This window comes from Oryctolagus cuniculus, chromosome 10 (assembly GCF_964237555.1).
Source record: "Oryctolagus cuniculus chromosome 10, mOryCun1.1, whole genome shotgun sequence".
Lineage (NCBI taxonomy): Eukaryota > Metazoa > Chordata > Mammalia > Lagomorpha > Leporidae > Oryctolagus > Oryctolagus cuniculus.
Genome location: NC_091441.1, coordinates 101,655,005 through 101,675,640, shown reverse-complemented (window position 1 = coordinate 101,675,640; position 20,636 = coordinate 101,655,005). Strand labels below are relative to the sequence as shown.

Genomic DNA, 20,636 nt, shown 5'->3' with positions numbered 1-20,636 from the left:
GGTGCCAGTTCAAGTCTCTGCTGTTCCACTTCCAATCCAGCTTCCTGCGCATGTGCTAGGGAAAGCAACAGAGGATGGCCCAAGTGTTTGGGGCTCTGCATCCACGTGGGAGACCCAGAACAAGCTCCTGGCTCCCAGCTTCAGCCTGGCCTAGCCCTGGACATTGTGGTCATTTGCAGAGTGAACCAACGAATGGAAGATCTCCGTCTCTCCCTCTCCTACTCTCTCCCTCTTTCTAACTTAGCATTTCAAATAAATAAAATAAATCCTTTTTTTTTTTAAAGATTTTATTTATTTGACAGGCAGAGATACAGAGAGAGAGAGAGAGAGAGAGAGAGAAACAGAGACAAAGGTCTTCCTGCCGTTGGTTCACTCCCCAAATGGCCACAACAGCCGGAGCTGCGCCGTTCCGAAGCCAGGAGCCTCCTCCTGATCTCCCATGCAGGTGCAGGGGCTCAAGCACTTGGGCCATCCTCAGTGGAGGCGTTCCCTGACCACAGCAGAGAGCCCGACTGGAAGAGGAGCATCCAGGATTAGAACTGGCGCCACAGGCGGAGGATTAACCTAGTGCGCCACAGCACCAGCCCCAATAAATCTTAAAAAAATAAAGAAAAATGCCAGGGAATTAGGATGATTCATTTTATTTTATTTTACAATAACCCTGTAAGTTGTATTAGTTTACTCACACAGTTCCTAATGGGTATTGCTTAAAATACCCAGTATTTTAAATTTAATTCTAGTTTATAATTAAATGTAAATGAATATGGTTGTTAGAGGTTCTGTATCACATAAAAACATTTATTTTTTCCAACTGGTGGGAACTAACTTTAAAATGAAGTCATGAAGCAGGCATTTAACACAATTAGGTTGTCACATGGGAATCCCTGAGACACATACTGGAGTGCCTAGTTTGAGTCCTGCTATTCCACTTTTCAACCAACTTCCTACTAATGTATACACCAGGAAGCAGAAGATGAGTTAAATACTTGAGTCCCTATCACCCACATGGGGAACCGACTGAGTTCCAGCCTCTTGCTTCAGCCTGGCCTAGCACAGGCTGTTTGCGGGCATTTGGGAAGGAAACCAGCAGATCGAATACCTCTCTGCCTTTCAAATAAGATGAAAGTAAATTTTTAAAATAAATAATTAAAATGAAATCTTTTAGGGACATATCCAGTGTCCCTAAAATTTCTTTAACTTAACAAAATTTTGCATGTTTAAAGTTGGATAACAGGTTGATTTTCAACTATGAAGAATATTTCCACAAGGAGAGAGCAGGTAGGTAGCAAAGTTTTTTTTTTTTTTAAAGCATAGTCAAGGTACATTTACATTAGAAAAATATGAAGATCATCAAGGAAGGTAAAAATTCAAACAGATGGAGAAACTCTTGAGGGCCATGTTTCCATTATCCCTACTCTCATTATACCCCGTTTCACATTAGGGATTTTTTTCTTTAAGATTTATTTGAAAGGCAGAATAACAGTGGTGGAGGGTGCAGGGATAGACAGGGAGAGAGAAATCCACTAGTTCACTCCCCAGATGTCCACAACAGCCAGGGCTGGGCCACAAAGTCAGGACTCAGGAACTCAATCTGAGTCTCCAACATGGTGCAAAGAATTCAAGCACTTGAGTCATCATCCCAGGCACAATAGCAGAGAGCTAGAACAGAAGTGGAATAGAAGTGGCACTCTGATATAAGATGTAGGCAACCCACAATACTCATCTTCATGTTAGGGATTTTTTTTTTTTTTTTTTTTTGACAGGCAGAGAGGACAGTGAGAGAGAGAGAGAGAGAGAGAGAGAGAGAGAGAGAGAGAAAGGTCTTCCTTTCCGTTGGTTCACCCCCCAATGGCCGCAGCAAGCCAGCGCACTGCAGCCAGAGCACCCCAATTCGAAGCCGGGAGCCAGGAGCTTCCCCTGGTCTCCCATGGGGTGCACGGCCCAAGCACTTGGGCCATCCTCCACTGCACTCCTGAGCCACAGCAGAGAACTAGACTGGAAGAGGAGCAACCGGGACAGAATCCAGCGCCCCAACTGGGACTAGAACCTGGGCTGCCTGCGCCGCAGGCAGAGGACTAGCCTATTGAGCCGTGGCAATGGCCCATGTTAGGGATTTTTGACAAACCACTTTAACATTTCTAAAATATGGGGACTGGCACTGTGGCTCACTTGGTTAATCCTCCACCTGCGGTGCCAGCATCCCATATGGGCACCGGGTTCTAGTCCCGGCTGCTCCTCTTCCAATCCAGCTCTCTGCTGTGGCCCGGGGGGTGGGGTGGGGGGGGTGGAGGATGGCCCAAGTCCTTGGGCCCCTGCACCCGCATGGGAGTCCAGGAAGAAGCACCTGCCTCCTGGCTTCAGATTGGCGCAGCTCCACCATAGTGGCCATTTGGGGAGTGAACCAACGGAAAGACCACCTCTCTCTAATTTTTTTTAAAAAAGGAAACACTCCTAAAATGTGTTACACTACTGTCAAATTCACTAAGCAACTGGTTAAAAAATGGACAGAAAAAAATCATAGTCTAATCTAATTCCAACTTTATCAAGTATCTAAAGATTTCACTCTGTCCATTTTTAAAAGCAAAGAAAAAAATTTTTTTTCTCTAGGAGCAGAAAGTTTTGCTGCAATTTTGTTTAATTTTCTGTCACATCTTCACATGTAAAAGGAATTAGAGGTAAAACTAGACTAGCCTCTGAAAGAAAAAGATTAGACATTTCTTTCTTTGACAAGGGCTGAAAACTGGGGAGCAGGGGCTATTCATACTATCAAAGCCAAACAGGTGAAAAAAATCCCCTTTACACTTTTTAATTTACATTTTATCACACAACTATTTCATATGGTTAATCTCCTACAAGGTGAATCATTTAAAAGCTAACTTTTTGGGCTGGCATTGTGGCATAGCAGGTTAAGCTTCCACCTGGGACGCCTGCATCCCATATGGTTGCCAGTTGGAGCCCCGACTGCTCCACTTTCATTTCAGTTCCCTACGAATGAGCCTGGGAAAAAAACGAAAGATGGCCAAGTGCTTGGGCCCTGGCACCTGCATGGGAGACCAGGAAGAAGCTCTGGGCTCCTAGCTTCCAGCAGGCCCAGCCCCACTGTTACAGTCATTCGGGGAGTGAACCAGCAGATGGATTCTCTCCCTCCCTCCCTCTCTCTCCCCTTCTCTCCTCTGTAATTCTGCCTTTCGAATAAAATAAGAAATTTTAAAAAATAAATAAATAAATAAATAAATAAGAGATAACTTCTGGGTCTAGCACCATGGCATAATAGGTTAAGCCCCTGCCTGTGGTACCAGCACCCCAGATTTAGGCTGGTTCCTTTCCTGGCTGCTCCACTTCCTTTTTTAAAAAAAATAAAAATAAAAATTTATTTATTTATTTGAAATTCAGAATTACACATAGAGAGAAGGTGAAGCAGAGAGATAAAGAGAGAGGTCTTCCATCTGCTAGTTCACTCCCCAGTTGGCCGCAACAGCTGGAGCTGCGCCAATCCAAAACCAGGAGCCAGGAGCTCCCTCCGGGTCTTCCCATGCAGGTGCACGGGCCCAAGCCTTAGGCCATCTTCTACTGCTTTTTCAGACCATAGCAGAGAGCTAGATGGGAAGCAGAGCAACCAGAACTTGAACCAGCACCCGTATAGGATGCCAGTACTGCAAGCAGCGGCTTTACCTGCTATGCCACAGCGCCGACCCATGCTCCACTATCAATCCAGCTCTCTGCTATGGCCTGAGAAAGTAGCACAAGAGGCTCAAGCACTTGGGCCCCAGCACCAGTGTGGAAGACCTCGAAGAAGCTACTGGCTCCTGACAGTGTCTCCCTGTCTATAACACTACCTCTCAAGTAAATTCATAAATAAATTTTTTTTAAAAAAAGCTAACTTCTTTAATAAAAAAAGAGGTTAAAATTCATCATACAAGATTAATTAGGCTTACCTTTCTGTTAAATAAACATTTTCTTCAATAAGATCAAAGTAACAAGGCATCCTCCCTTGCTTGGCATATTCCTTCCATCGTTGTGGGTCTCTGAAGTCATCCATAACACAGGAAGGCCCAATCAGCTCTGAGCCTGAAGGCAGTGATGTTTCTCCATGCTCTACCTCCACTCTAACTTTCTTTCTATCCTGAAGCTCACCATCACTTTCAGAATCACTCTCCAACTCCTGCCTCCTTTTTTTAGGGGGCCCTCTATCTTTGAGATCATTTTTTTCCAAGCTTTTTGAAAAATCTTTCTTTTCATTCACAGCTAAAGAGTCCTTAATGGAATTGCTGCTTATTTCGGGTGCTTGCACTGATCCCTTATCCTTCTGAAGGGATAGAAGAAATTTATTGGACTGGCTTGAAAAGTGGGATCCACTCCGTGGATCCCAATTTTCTTCCTCTTCACGGTCATCTGTTAGGGAATCTGGCACTTGCCCCTGAATTCGATCATATGCAACCCCAGTTCCAGGAGGTCTACCCGCTAATCTTGGATCCCAGTAGCCATTCCCTTGCCAGTAATTACGTGTCCCAGCATACTGTTCTGCACTTTGCTGATACTTGTGTCCACAACAGGCTCCAAAGCTGCTGTCAGGTTGCTGATACGTGGTAGTAGGTTTTTCTTGTTGAGAGACATCCCATCCTAAGTTTCTGAGCTCTTCTGATGAGTGCAAGCCATCTGCTCGAGAAATCTCACCACAGGAAGAAAAATTCAATTCCATTTTCCCCAGTCTACTATCTGGCCTATTAGAGAAAATTGTCTGTTGCCGAGACTTAATTGGGACATCCTCAAAATCATCTGAAGAATAAATTGGTAGCTCTTCTTGCTGCCTAGAAGATATTTTGGTTCTTATTGCTTCCTCTGAATTTTGGTGACCTAGAGAGTCAGATTTCACATCTGTATGACTTGTACTATCAACCCCATCGCTCTGAGGATGAGCAGTTTCAGGTAGGTGGTTATCTACTTGTTTCCTGCTGGACTGTGTAAAAGAAATTTCTGGATTCTTCTCTGTTCCTTTGTGAAGGAAGAACTTTTCAGTTGGAAGACAGGCTTTATTTGCCACACTCTCAAATTTTTCTTCATATGAATGTCTCCTTGACTCCAACCTCTCATCTTCCCAGTGGTCAGAATAGTGTCTGTAACTTTGACTGCTTCGAGAAGAACAAGGACTTGTTTCTTCCATAGGCAAAGTAGAATTCTTTGGCACAACCACAACAGATTGGAGGCGGTTTCTTGGAATACTGCTATCATCCGAATCTGTATCTTCTGAATCACTTTCATCACTAGAACTTTCAGAAGAACCAGAATAATCTTCATGAACTGTAGATACAATTTCTGGGGCATGACCACTACTGTCACATTTTAAAGTACAAGTTACATTGTCACTGTCCTCCACGGTTAAATTCAAATTGCAAGAAGAAAACACAACTTCTGAATCATCAGAACTATGCATGCATCCTCCTCCTCCTCCTTCATCTAAACAGTTTTCCGGTCTTCCTCTTCTATCAGGCAATACAGAAGTCCCTTCTTCTTGAGCCTCTTGCAAAGACTTCACAGATAATCCATTATTATGCCTGTTTTCCCAGGAAGCAAATCCCTTTCCTGAATCAGGAAGGCCACTACCTACTTCTACTATTGTCTCTTTCCCTGCATATTTTAAAAACTCTGTGCTTTTTTTACTCTTCAGCACTGCATCCAGAACTGGAGATGTGCTCTCTCTGCAATGCAAAAGAGTTAAACTGTCCACTTTTTCTCCTGGTGGAAGACTCTCAAGAGTTGAAACAACACCTGAACTCCCTATTGGTTCACATAAATCATCAAAATGATTACAAGAAGCTGAACTAGCGCTACCAATATTTTGTTTATATTCTTCACCTGTTAATTTTGAGTTCTGATCTGCCAGATTCCTAGTATCACAAATAACTGTTTCTGATTCCGAATGCACATTCATAAAGCTATTTGAAGAAATCTCCGTAACTGAAGGCTCAACATTTTCAGCTTCCGAATAACACAAAGAAGAATTGCTGTCATTTGCAGCACAGTATATATCTGAATCTTTGGTTTTGCAGCAAGAAACTCTCATCTCAACTGGTTCTTTACTAACTGTTTTGGAATAATCTATAGTCATAACTGGCAAAGACATGAGTTTATCGTGGTGGGGTGACATCAAAAGTTCTGTTTCCCTAAAAGGGCTTTCTGACTTACTATGTTCCACACAAGTACCATCCAAGTCTTTTTCTTTGCATCTACTAATATTCTGAAATCCATTTGATGAAAGAATACTTGTTTTGATCAAAGGGGATACCTCTGATCCAGTCACACTATCATCAGAAGTCATCAAAACAGCATCGCTTTTAGAAGTGCAAAATGTTGCCAAATCAGATTCTGCCCCAGGAGATCCATTTATATTTAATTCAGTGGGACAAAAACTTCTTAACTGATCATTCTTCACTTTAGATAAAGAATCTAATTCTTTAATACTATCATGGCTATCATGTCCTGTAAGTTCCGACTTAAAAATAGGTGATTCATCAAGCTTTTTAAAAGTAAGTGAATCATTTAATTGATTTGATGAAGATGGAGACCCAGTCCTTTCTCTTTCAGGAATTTTACTAGTTGTTCTTAATTCATTACCTTTGGAACAAGGAGTCTGTAAACTCAAAGAATGAGACTGTTTGCTTTCCTCATTTGATTCTGTACAACAGAAAGAATTTTTAAATTTATCAGACTTGGGTATAGGTTTTGAAGTGGCAGATTTAGAACGAGAACTATTATCATGCTTAGAATATGATGATCCTCGTCGAAATCCCAGTTCATTAGGGGGAGAACAACATCTTTTTATTGCTTCATTTTCTGAAGTCCTTTTGGATTCTCTTTCTAGTTTTGAAGAATACTTTCCTCTTCTCTCCAATTCTAAATAAGAGGTCTCAGTTTTACAATCCCGGTCAGATTTAGAATAGGATGATGATGTCCTTAGGTCTCTGTAAGAGGAGGAATGAGATGAGGTGCGCCTTGAGTATGTCTTCTTATACTCATCTTCAGAGTCAGAACTCTCTCGGCCCCTGTTATCAGTATATGGCCGAGAATAGCGTGTCCTCTCTCGATAAGGGGAACTCCTATGGTAGCGCCGATCAGAGTCATAATAATGAGATCGTTCTGATCTGGAGTAAGATAAACTAGTTCTAGAGCCTCTGTCAGATCTAGAACGGGATCTGCTCCGCCTTCGCTCTCTTTCAGATCTACATCGGGAAGATACATACCGAGTATCTCTTTCAAGTTTTGAGTAGCTAAAATATTTATCATCTCTCTCTGTTTTAGATCGTGAAGATTTCCCTAAATCCTCGTTTTTAATAGGTGCTGAGCTCTTTTTAAAATCTCTTTCCTTTTCAATGCTTGTTGAAAATTTTAAATCATGTGATCTTTGACTTGAGGAAGTCCGTACAGAATCTTCATCAGACTCTGACCCAAAACAGGTGCCTTCAAATTGTGGTTTCTTCTTAGAACCCATTTTTTTAGAGCTCACACTAATCTTAGAACTATCTAGAATTTCTTCTTCCTTCCCAATATGGGAATCCTCTTTTTGTGAAGGAGTATTTACTTGTTCATTCAAATTTTGAGTTATGTGTTCTTCTGCACTATTAGATACAGCATCCTGTTTAGTATCCACTTCTAAAGATTCTGCTACAATTGTAACTGCTGGTTCTTTCAGAGCTTTAACTGCTATATCCACTGGTAAGGATAATGGTGCTGTCATTAGAACCGTTACTGGTGTCTGCGGCAAGGCCCCTGACTCTGTTACTGGTGCTGGTGGAGACGGTGCTGTAGCCTGGGGAGGTGGAGGTGGTGGAGGGGGAGATGATGGTGGTGAGTCTATAGTTGTTGCTTCTGCTATGGTTGCTGGCAATTGTATACTGGGAGGAGGTGGAGATCCTACTACTGTGGTAGTAGCCAGCAGTGGCCTGGTTGTTACATGAAGCAGATGCTTCTTAAAGTGAATTTTGCCCAATTCCACCCTTGATTTTGGTGGGGAAGATTCTTCTGTAGTAGATAAGGTATCTCCAACATCCATTTTAATTTTAGGAGTTGTGTCTACTTGAAGAGGTACAGCTGGGGAGTTTGGAGTATCATTTTGCTTTTCATTACCAAGTGCAGTGAGAAACCTATTCTGCAAAGTTTTCTTTGTAAGACTGAAGCTGAAGGACACCTTCTGCCGTCCCTGTTCCTCCAAATTAACTTTCGTCTTGGTGCCTTTGGGCAAAAATCGACTAGAAGCAACACCTTTGAACATCGGTCCTTTGATGAATCCTGTTTTCTGTACATTTTCAATCTTTGCCTATAAATGAACAGAACAAGCAATTACTACTACAATAAACAGTAGTTACAAGTGGCTAGTCCCACAGTACAAGGAAATGAAAAATCATTTTAATAACAAATTGCATGAAGTTCACTAAGCTACCTAAGGATTTTTTAGAACTGAAATTTTCAAACATATTCAGAAGTACAAAGAATAGCATAACGGTATAATAAATCCATAAGTATCCACTCTCGGCTTCAACATGACATTTTCCCACTCTCATTTTCTTACATAAAGAACTCTTACCAGTTTTATAACTATTTTCCAGGTAGCATTTCTTAACAAGGCCTTTTTTTAAAAAAAATCTGGTATATTTAAAGAACTTATGAACAAAAGGCAATAGCTAACATCACAGTACTCAGAATAACTCAGAATAGCCTGTTCTTGTCTTCTAAGAAGCAGCATCACAGGTCATCAAAACCAGTCATCCCTCGTATTACATAAAATCAGTTCAGTGTGTGTTAAAAATACATAACTACAATCCACCCTCTAAGAAACATCAATAACTCGGAGGCAAAAAAGTTTGCTTTTTCTTTTTTCTTTTTCCTTAAAACAAGCACCACAAGCAATTCTGATAAATTCCCCAGATTAAGGAAATCAATGACATGGAGCAACCTACCACTTCACTCATCTTAAAGATGAAGTAACCAAATGAGGATCAGGACTTCTGTGTGCCTAGAAATTACTCTGCCCTAGCACATTGATCTTTCTTTGTTTGCCAAAACAAAGGAAACTATGGGATTTAGAAATTAAAGGCACAACCTACCCAGGTTTTAAAAAACAGAAAAACACAGAAAAGTCTACTGCAACAAACTCAAGCCTAAATTAAAGATGGTATACTTGTCATCTGCAAGATTTTTCCAACTGATGTTCTTTAATCAACTTTGATTATTTAACAGTATAATGTCCCCCTTCAACATGTGAAACATGAAATCAGTTTTTAATTTGTATTGTAACCATACAAATGATAAAGTATAAGTTTTCATATACATTATCACTGGAATGGTTTGCAGATACTTTTAACAAACATAATTCATTTTTCAAACTAATTATTACACACAAACTCAATATACAGAAACTGATAAAAAGCTGTCTTCAGAGCTGCCAGCTTCCTCTACCTTTCCTAAATTTCTTAAAGCACTAAAGTTTAAAAACCATTTTCTTGAGATATACACTGCTCATCACTGGAGTTACTGTAGCTCCAAAAACATAAATTTTTTCAACTAATACTTCATTTCACATTCAAAATGATAGTTTGAATGTTTTCAGCATTTACCCAATCTCTAAAATCTATATAGAGGTCAATCTCATAATCACTGAATGACTAGTCAAATTATACTTACCTCATTTTCTTCTTCTCTATTTCCATTCAGCCAAGAAAACATGCAAGAAAATAAAAAGAAATCATAAATACTTAAAAATGACTGAAACAGAAGTTAGTCTTATTAAAAAAAACTTAGGACACTTAATACCTATACATATATTCTACATTGACTGTACACTCCTTCATAGCCTTCGTTATAGTTAGCTTAACAGAGAACAATGTCATGCACTGTACTGAGAGCTGGAGATAAAAGTGAATAAAATAGAATCTTTGTCCTTAAGAAGCTTAAAGTTTCCTGTAATTTATGTAATTTAATTTTGTTACAAAAGTAATTCCAACATAATGGAGTAAATATAGGGACAGAAATTAATATACAGTATAGCAACATACAAGAAGATAAGCAACTCAGTTTAGAGGGAGGATAGGAATGCAAAAAATCTTTCCGAAAGAGGATTTGCTTTACAGAATACATTTGTGGGGAGATTCCAAGCAAAAGGAGATCACAGGCAAAGGCAGATTAAAACACAGAACAATATATGCATGGAAAGAATAAACAGTTAAGTATTACTTGAGTAAATGTTGTAAGACTTCAAAAAGAAATCAATTATGTGGAGTAAGGGGCAATGGCCAAGTCCAAAGGCCAGGTTTCTCATCAAAGAATTGTATTTTATCTTACACGGTGGTTCACAATCTTTAGTAACCATTCAACGGGCCCTTTTTTAAATGCAAGATACACACTCTGCTCTCCATCAAGGTACATTTGCTCCCTATCACAGTATGTGGTTCTCTGAGCTCACAGTTACATTCTGAAGAACCACACAGTATCCTGACTTTGAGGAATTGAAAACCAAGAGCCTGGTGACCCCTACAGCAGTGAGGCATAACTAGGGAATAATCCACCTGATGAAAAGGCCATGAACGCCAGATTGTATTTTAAGCAGATAACTCTGCAGGTTGTATGGCAAGACTCAAGCACAACAATTTATTTTAAATGCCCCTTAAAAGAAATGTACAAAAACCCTTTCCCCAAATGTAAGCTTGACTCAAGCAAACTTCAGTTCATTCATCAGTGTCTTTGGCAGCCTTACAAAAAACAATGAAAAGAAAAAAATGTAAAAGCTGGCAATATATGGATAAGATCTGAACCACTGCCAGAGTTAAACATTTTCTATTCCAAAGCTGCTAAGAACCTCCTAAGATATGATGTTTTAACTGCTATGTTTCAGAGCCAGCATTGTGGCTTAGTGGGTAAAGCCTGCGCTATAGGCACCTGGCTGCTCCACTTCTGATCCAGCTCCCTGATAATGTGCCTGGGAAAGCAGCAGAGGATGGACCAAGTGCTTGAGTCCCTGGACCCACATGGGAGACCTGGAAGAAGCTCCTGGCTATAGTAGCCTGGCCCAGCCCTGGCTGTTGCACCCATTTGGGCAGTAAACCAGCTGATGGAAGATATTACTCACTCACTCAAACTCTGCCTTTCATATATAAATAAAATATTAAAAAAAAAAAAAACTAATATACTTCATCAATTCTGTGATATATATGCCTCCACAGAATGTGTCATAGTATCAATGGCATCATTAGTTCAACAGAACTTTTTCCTTTCTTTGTGGTTTATAAAACAATCATATCCCACAACCTATGGCATACTAGGGTTTGATTTAAATTACTGCCATGTGACACTTTTTTCAAGAACATAGAAGGTGGCCGGCGCCACGGCTCACTAGGCTAATCCTCCACCTTGCGGCGCTGGCACACCGGGTTCTAGTCCCGGTCGGGGTGCCGGATTCTGTCCCGGTTGCCCCTCTTCCAGGCCAGCTCTCTGCTGTGGCCCGGGAGTACAGTGGAGGATGGCCCAAGTACTTGGGCCCCGCACCCCATGGGAGACCAGGATAAGTACCTGACTCCTGCCATAGGATTAGCGCGGTGCACCGGCCACAGCGGCCATTGGAGGGTGAACCAACGGCAAAGGAAGACCTTTCTCTCTGTCTCTCTCTCACTATCCACTCTGCCTGTCAAAAAAAAAAAAAAGGTACCAAAAACACATGCTTGTTTGCATGTTACACATGAAATGTTGAAAATACCAAGGAGACTAGAACCATTTCCTAAGCTTCAGCAGTTCTATCTTATCCTGGACAGGTGGATGAAAATAATAGTACTGAAACATCAAGATAAAATCACATAATTAAAGGGCTAAAGAAACATTACAAATTTGTGGCACAGCAGTAGGTAACAGAAGACTATTTCTGAAATCAGAGAAGACAGCTTAACAGAAAAGGCAAGACATTTCCCAGGATTTGATAATAAAATGCTTACAATAAAAATATAAGCCATAATCAGAAAATATGGTATAAATAAAAATAAAGGTACAAGCAAAAGGGAAAGTATATAATCCAACCCATTCAGAGAAAACCAATGTTAACAGCTTAGTCTTCTGAGCTTCCCAACACTTGTGTGTATGTGTATGTGATTTTTAACAGAGATCTTCATTTTTCTTTCTAAATACAGTAATCATACTATACAAGCCATTCTGTATCTTGCTTCCCTCCCTCATCATAAATAGAGCTGGGGGACAAACAAGGAGAATAGATCAGAAAGAATGGAGGGGCTAGTGTTGTGGCGTAGCAGGTAAAGCCACTACCTGCAAACCAGCATCCCATATGGGCCCCGGTTCTAGTCCTGGCTGCTCCACTTCCGATCCAGCTCTCTGCTATGGCCTGGGAAAGCAGTAGAAAGAAGATGGCCCAGGACCTTGGGCCCCTGCACCCGTGTAGGAAGACCAGGAGGAAGCTCCTGGCTCCCATCTTTGGATCAGCGCAGCTCCAGCCATTAAGGCCAATCAATTGGAAGTGAACCAGAGATTGGAAGACCCTTCCCTCCCTCCCTCCCTCTTCCCTTCCTCCCTCTCTCTGTAACTCTTTCAAATAAATCTTAAAAAAAAAAAAAAAAAAAAAAAAAAAAAGGAATGGAATCACTACAAGACTGAGATTGAGAGAGGCTGTGATCTCAAGAGAAGGGGGAAAAGAAAAGTGAACGTAGAGCTAAGCTTCAAAACAAAGCAAATATATTCCTTTTGGTCTCTATTTTTCTTCTACATCATTAGCTAAAAATTGAAGGAATGGATTTGAAGAACATAATGGAAGTGGAATGTAATCCTCAGTGTTGCTGTCCAAAGTTATATATTATCAATTTATAATTGAGCTCCACCAGCATTCAACTATCAGAGGAAACAACTAGTGAGTTAGGTCAGCAAGTGAGATGAATGAGATAGAAGGGATTGAAAGAACTGAGAGCATTCCCAAAAACATTGATATGACTAACTCAGATATCCACAGATAACAGGAAAAAGAGTGAAATCTGAAGGAAGCTGATAAGCAACAAGGTAGGGTCAAGATATCAATTAAGGACTCTATAAAGAGTAGACTTGGTGGGGCCAGTACAGTGGTGCAGTGGGTTAATCCTCCACCTGTGGCGCCGGCATCCCATATGGGCACGGGTTCTAGTCCTGGCTGCTCCTCTTCCTATCCAACTTTCTGCTATGGCCTGGGAAAGCAGAAGAAGATGGCCCAAGTCCTTGGGTCCCTGCACCCACGTGGGAGACCCGGAGGAAGCTCCTGGCTCCTGGCTCTGGCCATCACGGCAATCTGGGGAGTAAACTAGCAAATGGAAGACCTCTCTATCTCTACTTCTCTCTGTAATTCTTTCAAATAAAAAAAAAAAAATCTATAGCCGGCGCCGCGGCTCACTTGGCTAATCCTCCGCATGAGGCGCCGGCACCCCAGGGCGCCGGATTCTGTCCCCGTTGCTCCTCTTCCAGTCCAGCTCTCTGCTGTGGCCTGGGAGTGCAGTGGAGGATGGCCCAAGTGCTTGGGCCCTGCACCCGCATGGGAGACCAAGAGGAGGCACCTGGCTCCTGGCTTCAGATCGGCGCAGTGCACCAACCGTGGCGGCCATTTGGGGGGTGAAACAACGGAAAAAGGAAGACCTTTCTCTCTCTCTCTCTCTCTGTCTAGCTCTGCCTGTCAAAATAAATAAATAAATAAATATATAAAATAAAAGTCATTGGAATTTTCTTTTTCTAGGAAGTACCTTTTCAAGTCTTTACACAATTATTTACTAGGTCATTAGTCTTTCTCACTGATATATAAAAACAAACAAAAACCTGCATCTGTCACTGTACAGGGCACTTAGGTGTCTTAGATCCACTGAAATTAGGCTATTAAAGTTTATTTTACTTAAAAATTACTATTGCAGGGTTCAGCAGTGGCTCCTACAACACCAGCATCCCATATGTGTACCAGTTTGAGTCCTGACTGCTCCATTTCTGATCCAGCTCCCTGCTAATGGCCAAGGAAGAGCAGCAAAATTTGGCTCAAGTACTTGGGCCCCAGACACCCATGTGGGAGACTTGGATGCAGCTCCTGGTTCCTGGCTTCAATCTGCCTCAGTCCTGGCCCTGGCAGCCATTTAGGAAGTGCACGATCTTTGTCTCTGTGTCTCTCCCTCTCTCTCTTTCAAATAAATATATCTTTTTTTATTTTTAATTTGACAGGTAGAGTTACAGACAGTGAGAGACAGAGACAGAGAGAAAGGTCTTCCTTCCGTTGGTTCACTCCCCAAATGGCTGCCATGGCCGGCACTGTGCCGATCCAAAGCCGGGAGCCAGGTGCTTCCTCTTGGTCTCCTATGCGGGTGCAGGGCCCAAGGACTTGGGCCAACCTCCACTGCCTTCCCGGGCCACAGCAGAGCTGGACTGGAAGAGGAGCAACTGGGACGTCCATATGGGATGCCGGCTCCAGAGGCAGCATACATCTTTTTAAAAAACAATTGCTATTGCAAAGAATTTTAATAGAGGTGTGGGAACTGTGACACAGCTGGTTAAGTTGCAGCTTGAGACATCCACATACCCTACCAGAATACTAGTTAAACTCCTGGCTTCTCTACACTTCCAAACCAGTTTCCTGATAACAAACTTGGGCGGCACCAGTTGATGGCTAAAGCATCTGGGCTCCTGATACCCACATAGGAGATCCATATGGAGCTCCCAGCATCTGGCTTTAGCTAGACCCACTGCTAGATGTTGCAGGAATTTGGGGGTGAACCAGCAAATGGAAATCTCTCTCATTCTCACTCTTACTCTTGTTCTTCCTGTCATTTCACCTTTCAAATTAATTTTTAAAAAATTTTAAAATCACAGAAGTGCTGATTCTCATTTGTTTAAAACCCACGTCTTCACCCAGCACAGCATCTCAAAGACAGAGCACCTACTGAAATTTAGTAAATCTAGAAAACAAATTTAACAAACACGTTGAAATTTCAATATGTAAACATAGGTCAAAAGAGCACTGTCTCCCCAGTGTCATACCTACCAAGTATTCTCATGCTCCAACATAGTTGAAACATCCTTTTAGGAATTTGTATTCATGAGTAAGTAAAGCTAACTTACTTTCTTTAAACAAAAAGTCATTGTTAATACACAAAGTTGACCTCAAATATATCACTACAGAATTTCAAAGTCAGTGAGGAAAGGTAAGACTAGCATCCCAAATGTTAACAGTTTTATTTATACTGAAATTTCTAAATTTGCCTTCCAAATTAATTTGCAAGAATACTTGTATAAAATGAGGCCAGCACCTCGGCTCAATAGGCTAATCCTTCGCCCTGAGGCACCGGCACACCGGGTTCTGAAAGTCCCGGTCAGGGCGCCAGATTCTGTCCCGGTTGCCCCTCTTCCAGGCCAGCTCTCTGCTGTGGCCCCGGAGTACAGTGGAGGATGGCCCAAGTGCTTGGGCCCTGCACCCCATGGGAGACCAGGAGAAGAAGCTCCTGGCTTTGGATCAGCGCGATGCACCGGCCGCGGCGGCCATCGGAGGGTGAACCAACAGCAAAAGGAAGACCTTTCTCTCTGTCTCTCTCACTGTCCACTCTGTCAAAAAAAAAAACAAACAAACAAAAAAAAAAAAAAAAAAAAAAAAACCTTGTATAAAGTGAATAACATTTTCCACTTAAAGCATTATTCTAAAATCCATAAATTGGGATACAGGGTGGCTTAATGTGAACATCTTAGAGCCCAATGTTAAAAGACTAGTATACGAAATTGAATTCCACTACTTTTATCCACTATTTTGAGCTAACCTATTAGCCATTTTGTTTTCCTCATTAGCAAAATACAGAAGAGGGGAACTCCCATTATCAAAAGATAAATGCATAAATGCTGAAATCCATCGTTAGTACTAGTCAATGGATCACAACAGAGAGGTTTCGGGCAAGCTTTTTGTAACCTGATCAATTATAACACTGTCCTCTAGCCCCAGTTACTAGACCATCATCACCATTATGGCAACTAACACACAATATTTTCTATTTTTCTGGAACTGAGATAAATGTTTTCTATAAATGTAGTTCATTTGAAGGGTATATAATATATATTACCATTTTAAAAAATGAAGAAACCTAAGGTCCTAGCTAGTGAAGTGGCAGGGCCAAGTCTGACTGCAGAGCCTTTGCTCTTTTAATGAAATTATGGGGCTGGCACCGTGGCATAGCAGGTTAATCCTCCACCTGCGGCGCCAGCATCCCATATGGGTGCCAGTTCTAGTCTTGGCTGCTCCTCTTCCAATCCAGCTCTCTGCTATGGCCTGGAAAAGCAGTGGAAGATGGCCCGGGTGCTTGGGCCCCTGCACCCGCATGGGGGACAGGAGGAAGCTCCTGGCTCCTGGCTTCAGATCAGCTCAGCTCCAACCTTTTCAGCCATTTGGGGAGTGAATTAACAGAGAGAAGACCTCTCTCTGTCTCTTCCTCTCACTGCCTGTAACTCTACCTCTCAAATAAATTTTAAAAAATCTTGTATTATGTATTAGCTGTTACACAGAACTGAGACCATGAGTAAAAACTTTCAGAGAAGCATAGCCTGACTGAATGTTCTAGCAAATTTATCTGCTTAGACCAGAGGGGCTGTATCACAAGGAGGCAAAGTAACTCAAGTGTTCACAACAGTCCTGATGATATGTCAGTATTACAGCATCAACTCCTACACTAGACACAAGAAATCATGGGCTGCTGTTGATGTTTTCAATTTACGGCTAGATTGTTTTATGAAGAAAATATTTCTAAAAATAACCTAAACAATATGAAATATAAAGAAAGATGTATGAGGTAATAACTTGACCCAAAATACTTAAAATCAATTTCAGGCAATAATGTACTCATACACATAATTGTATATGGTATCTTTATGGCTAAGTGATTAATGGAACAACTGAAACTAACACTAAGCATCTGAGGAAAATGGCTCATTATAATCAGCCTGTAGCATACATGATCATCTAATGTTTAAGTTGTATTTATCTTGTATTTTACCAGACTGAGTATTTATGCTAGACTTCTAGTCCCCACTCTCTTACCCACATTAAACAGAAACACAAAAATATAATATGGTCAGTTCTTTCATACTGTTATAGTCTTTCATGCAAATTAGCTCTCAAAAAACAATCTTCAGAATAAAGAAAATGAAAATAAAACCCTCAGGGCTGGTGCTATGGCATAGTGAGTTAAGTCACTGCCTGCAACACCAACATCTCAGATGGGTGCCGGCTCATGTCCCAGATGCTCCACTTTCAATCTAGCTCTCTGCTAATGACCTAGGAAAACAGTGGAGAATGGCCCAAGTGCTTGCATCCTGTCTCCCAAGTGGGAGACCCAGATGAAGCTCCTAACTTCAGCCTGGCTGAAGTCTGGCTGTTGGCCACTTGGGCATTGACCCAGCAGATGGAAGACCTCTGTCTCTCCCTCTAACTTTCAAATACACAAATAAACCTTTTAAAATAAGTAAATAAATAAATCCCACAATGTGATGAAACGTGGAGACAAAAAAGGTAAGTTATCTCCTTTTATACACAAAGATGGTAATTCCAAATCTCTCTACTTCATAAATACTTCCTTTGCTATGTTAAAGATACTGCAAAAATACTTTTACTTTTTCGTGTTTCACAAGCGAGACTTTTTCTTCTGTCATAAAGAAAAGGGGATTGTTCTGGTGCAGCAGGTTAAGCCTCCACTTGCAATGCCGACATCCCACATCCAAGCACTGGTTTCAGTCTTGGTTATTCTGCTTCTGATCCAGTTCACAACTAATGTGCCTGAGAAAGTAGTGGAATGGGCCCCTGTCACCCATGCGGGAGACCAGGGTGGGGTTCCTGGCTCCCAGCTTTGGCCTGGCCCAGACCTGATTGTTGCAGTCATTCATGGAGTGAACTAGTAAACTCATCTCTCTCTGTGTCACTCTACCTTTCAAATAAACAAATATTAAAAGTATATACATGGACTATTTTCTATTTTAGTAACAGAGCAAATACAGCAATTCCAGACCAAAATTAAAAACCAGTGGAAAGAAATGAAGTAAAATTCTCCTGAAGAAAAAATGTTTAAATGCAAAGATAAGCCATTTTTAATTTTCTGGTTTTTGTGAAGACAAAGTATTTTAAACTGCAATTAATGTTTAGAATATAGAAATGCTTCTGGTCAACTAACACACAAATAGGGCAAAACCCATACCATTAGAAAACACACACACACACACATTTTTCCAAAACAAAGCCAAGCATAATATAGAAGAATAAACACCAACGCACTAAGAACACCACCATTTCAAGAACATTCACCATTTCAGAAAAAGAAAATAAGGTTAAAATAAAGTTCACAAATGTCCACCCATGTACTAGGGTAAGAATAGAAGAGTCTAAATGTCCATGAAATGAGTAGCTGAATAACTTCAGGATATCCATTCCCTGGAGTACTGTATAGCTTCAAAAAGTAATGATGAATATCTCTATATAATGGTACTTCAAAAAGTTTGTGGAAAATACAAATTATGAAAATTATGGATTTCAAATTCTTTTGTACAAAAATAAACGCTTATTAATTCCATTTTCCCATGAACTCTAAAGTACACTCCTGCTCTGAAATGATCTCCAGAATGTATTAACAAAAAAAATCAAGACACAAAACAATATATTTAGTATGTTTTTTTTTTTTTTTTTTGTCAAGAGGAGTGAAGGAAACATATTTGCTTTATTTTCAAAATCCAAGACTCAGACAAAATGAAACATAATGGCTACATATCAAAGGAAATGGGGAAGGGAGAACAGGGATGAAAGATACACCTCTTTGAACATCCTTTTATTGCAGGGACTAAGAAATGATGTAAAATGTATTTTCTTAGGAAGAAACAATTTATAAAAATTGAAATAAAACTATCAAAAAATGTATCAAGTAAGTGATCAGTCAAGAAAAGTTACATTAAAACCAATCTATTATGACCACATATCTCTTATTGAATAGTCATAGCCTAGGAGCAAAAAACAAATTCTTAAGCTGCATTTAGTAGTCTTAACTATCAAAACAATATGGATAGAGATCAGTGTTGTGGCTTAGCAGTTTAAGCCATGGCTTTCAACAACGACATTCTATATCAATGAGTGCCAACTGCTCCACTTCGGAAACAGCTCCCTGTTAATGCATCTGGAAAGGCACTAGATCATGGTCTAAGTCCTTGGGCCCCTGTCACCCAGCTGTTGCAGCCATTTGGGAAGTGAACAAGGGTATGGAAGGCATATCTCTAGCTGTCTCTCTAACTCTACTTTTCAAATAAACAAATCTTAAAAAGAAATATGGGTATTAATAAAAATCTTATATATAAAACAAATAAGTTAATGTCATGAGGAACCAAAGCCTTCAGTATAAAAGAGAAATAAACACTTAAAAAATAAAAGCTCTCTCTACTTAAATATGAATTAGGAAAAAATCAGTATGAACAAGTTTTCTTTTTCTAAAAAATACATATATTGGGGCTTGCACTGTGGCATAGTGGGTTAAGCCACCACCTGCAGTGCCGACATCCCACATGGGCACAGTTTGAGACCCGGCTAATCCACTTCTGATCCAGCTCTCTGCTATGGCCTGGGAAAGCAGTAGAAGATGGCCCAAGTCCTTGGGCCCCTGCACCCACGTGAGAGACCCGGAAGAAGCTCCTGGCTTCAGATTAGCACAGCTCCAGCCACTGCAGCCAATTGGGGAGTGAACCAGCAGATGGAAGACCTCTCTCTCTGCCTCTCCTCTCTGTGTAATTCCGACTTTCAAATAAAATAAATAAATCTTTTTTTTTTTTAAATATATTCTAATTCTAGCCAGTGAAACAGGCTAGAAGCATTTACAATCCACTAACAATGAGTGGTATGACTAACGTCTATATTGTAATCTGTAAAAACCATTTTCATTACAAGGATCCAAGGCTTACAAGAAAAAGAATTTACTCCAGGACTGAGGTAGGAGGTACATAAATGAGCTACGGCCAATGAAGTTATCAAAGATTACCAGGATCATGCAAAAGGACATAGAAGTCAATCTGAAAGGCTTCTACTGGTCAAAGATGAAGCAGTTGAACAGTAGGAACAAAACTGAGTTGTATGTATTCAGACACAGCATATAAATAAATGAATTTTAAATATCCATATTGGCCACCTTTGGAGGTTAGACTGTCAATAATTGGACATTATATTATTATCTGAAAAATTGACAAAGGAAAAGAATCCAGTATATTTCCTACCTTGCCTGCAAGAACTGTACTTCTGGGCAATCAAACAGTTGGTAATAGTTCTTCTTTACAGAAGAATTTCAGCTAATAATAAATGCAGAAGGAATGAAATTAGAAAAAACACTATTTATGATTCCTATGGAATGGATCTAGGCAACAATCACCAATGAAGCTAAAACCAGTAGGTGTTATGAACGTCAAGTTGACTACACCAGAACCTATTGATCAATTTTAACATCAATAAAAACTTAAGGCAACTTAATATGTGCCTTGGAATATGGTGTAACAGGTATCCAATAAACTGCCTGCAAGTGATGAAGGTGGGAATCTGATATAATCACCATTTTCCAAAAATATTAGCAAAGAAAAAAACATGTTAGAAGATATCA

General features: G+C 40.6%; 1 protein-coding gene across 10 annotated transcripts in view; it reads right to left on the bottom strand.

Moving 5' to 3' along the window:
* The window catches only part of SETD2 (SET domain containing 2, histone lysine methyltransferase), a 117,385-nt gene that overhangs the window by 82,230 nt on the left and 14,519 nt on the right, over positions 1-20,636 (bottom strand). For 6 of the 10 annotated variants that reach the window (XR_007921932.2, XR_007921933.2, XR_007921935.2 and 3 more), the window contains 2 exons: positions 9,676-9,691; positions 3,936-8,311 (listed from right to left, as the gene is read on the bottom strand). Coding sequence is in view for 6 of the 10 variants with exons in the window: in XM_051852507.2 (XP_051708467.1) it covers positions 3,936-8,311; positions 9,676-9,691 (4,392 nt within the window). In the remaining 4 variants the exon portion in view is untranslated. Of the gene's footprint in view, positions 1-3,935; positions 8,312-9,675; positions 9,692-20,259; positions 20,332-20,636 lie in introns of all 10 variants that reach the window. The other 4 variants (XM_051852508.2, XM_051852510.2, XM_051852509.2 and 1 more) reach the window with 2 other exon arrangements.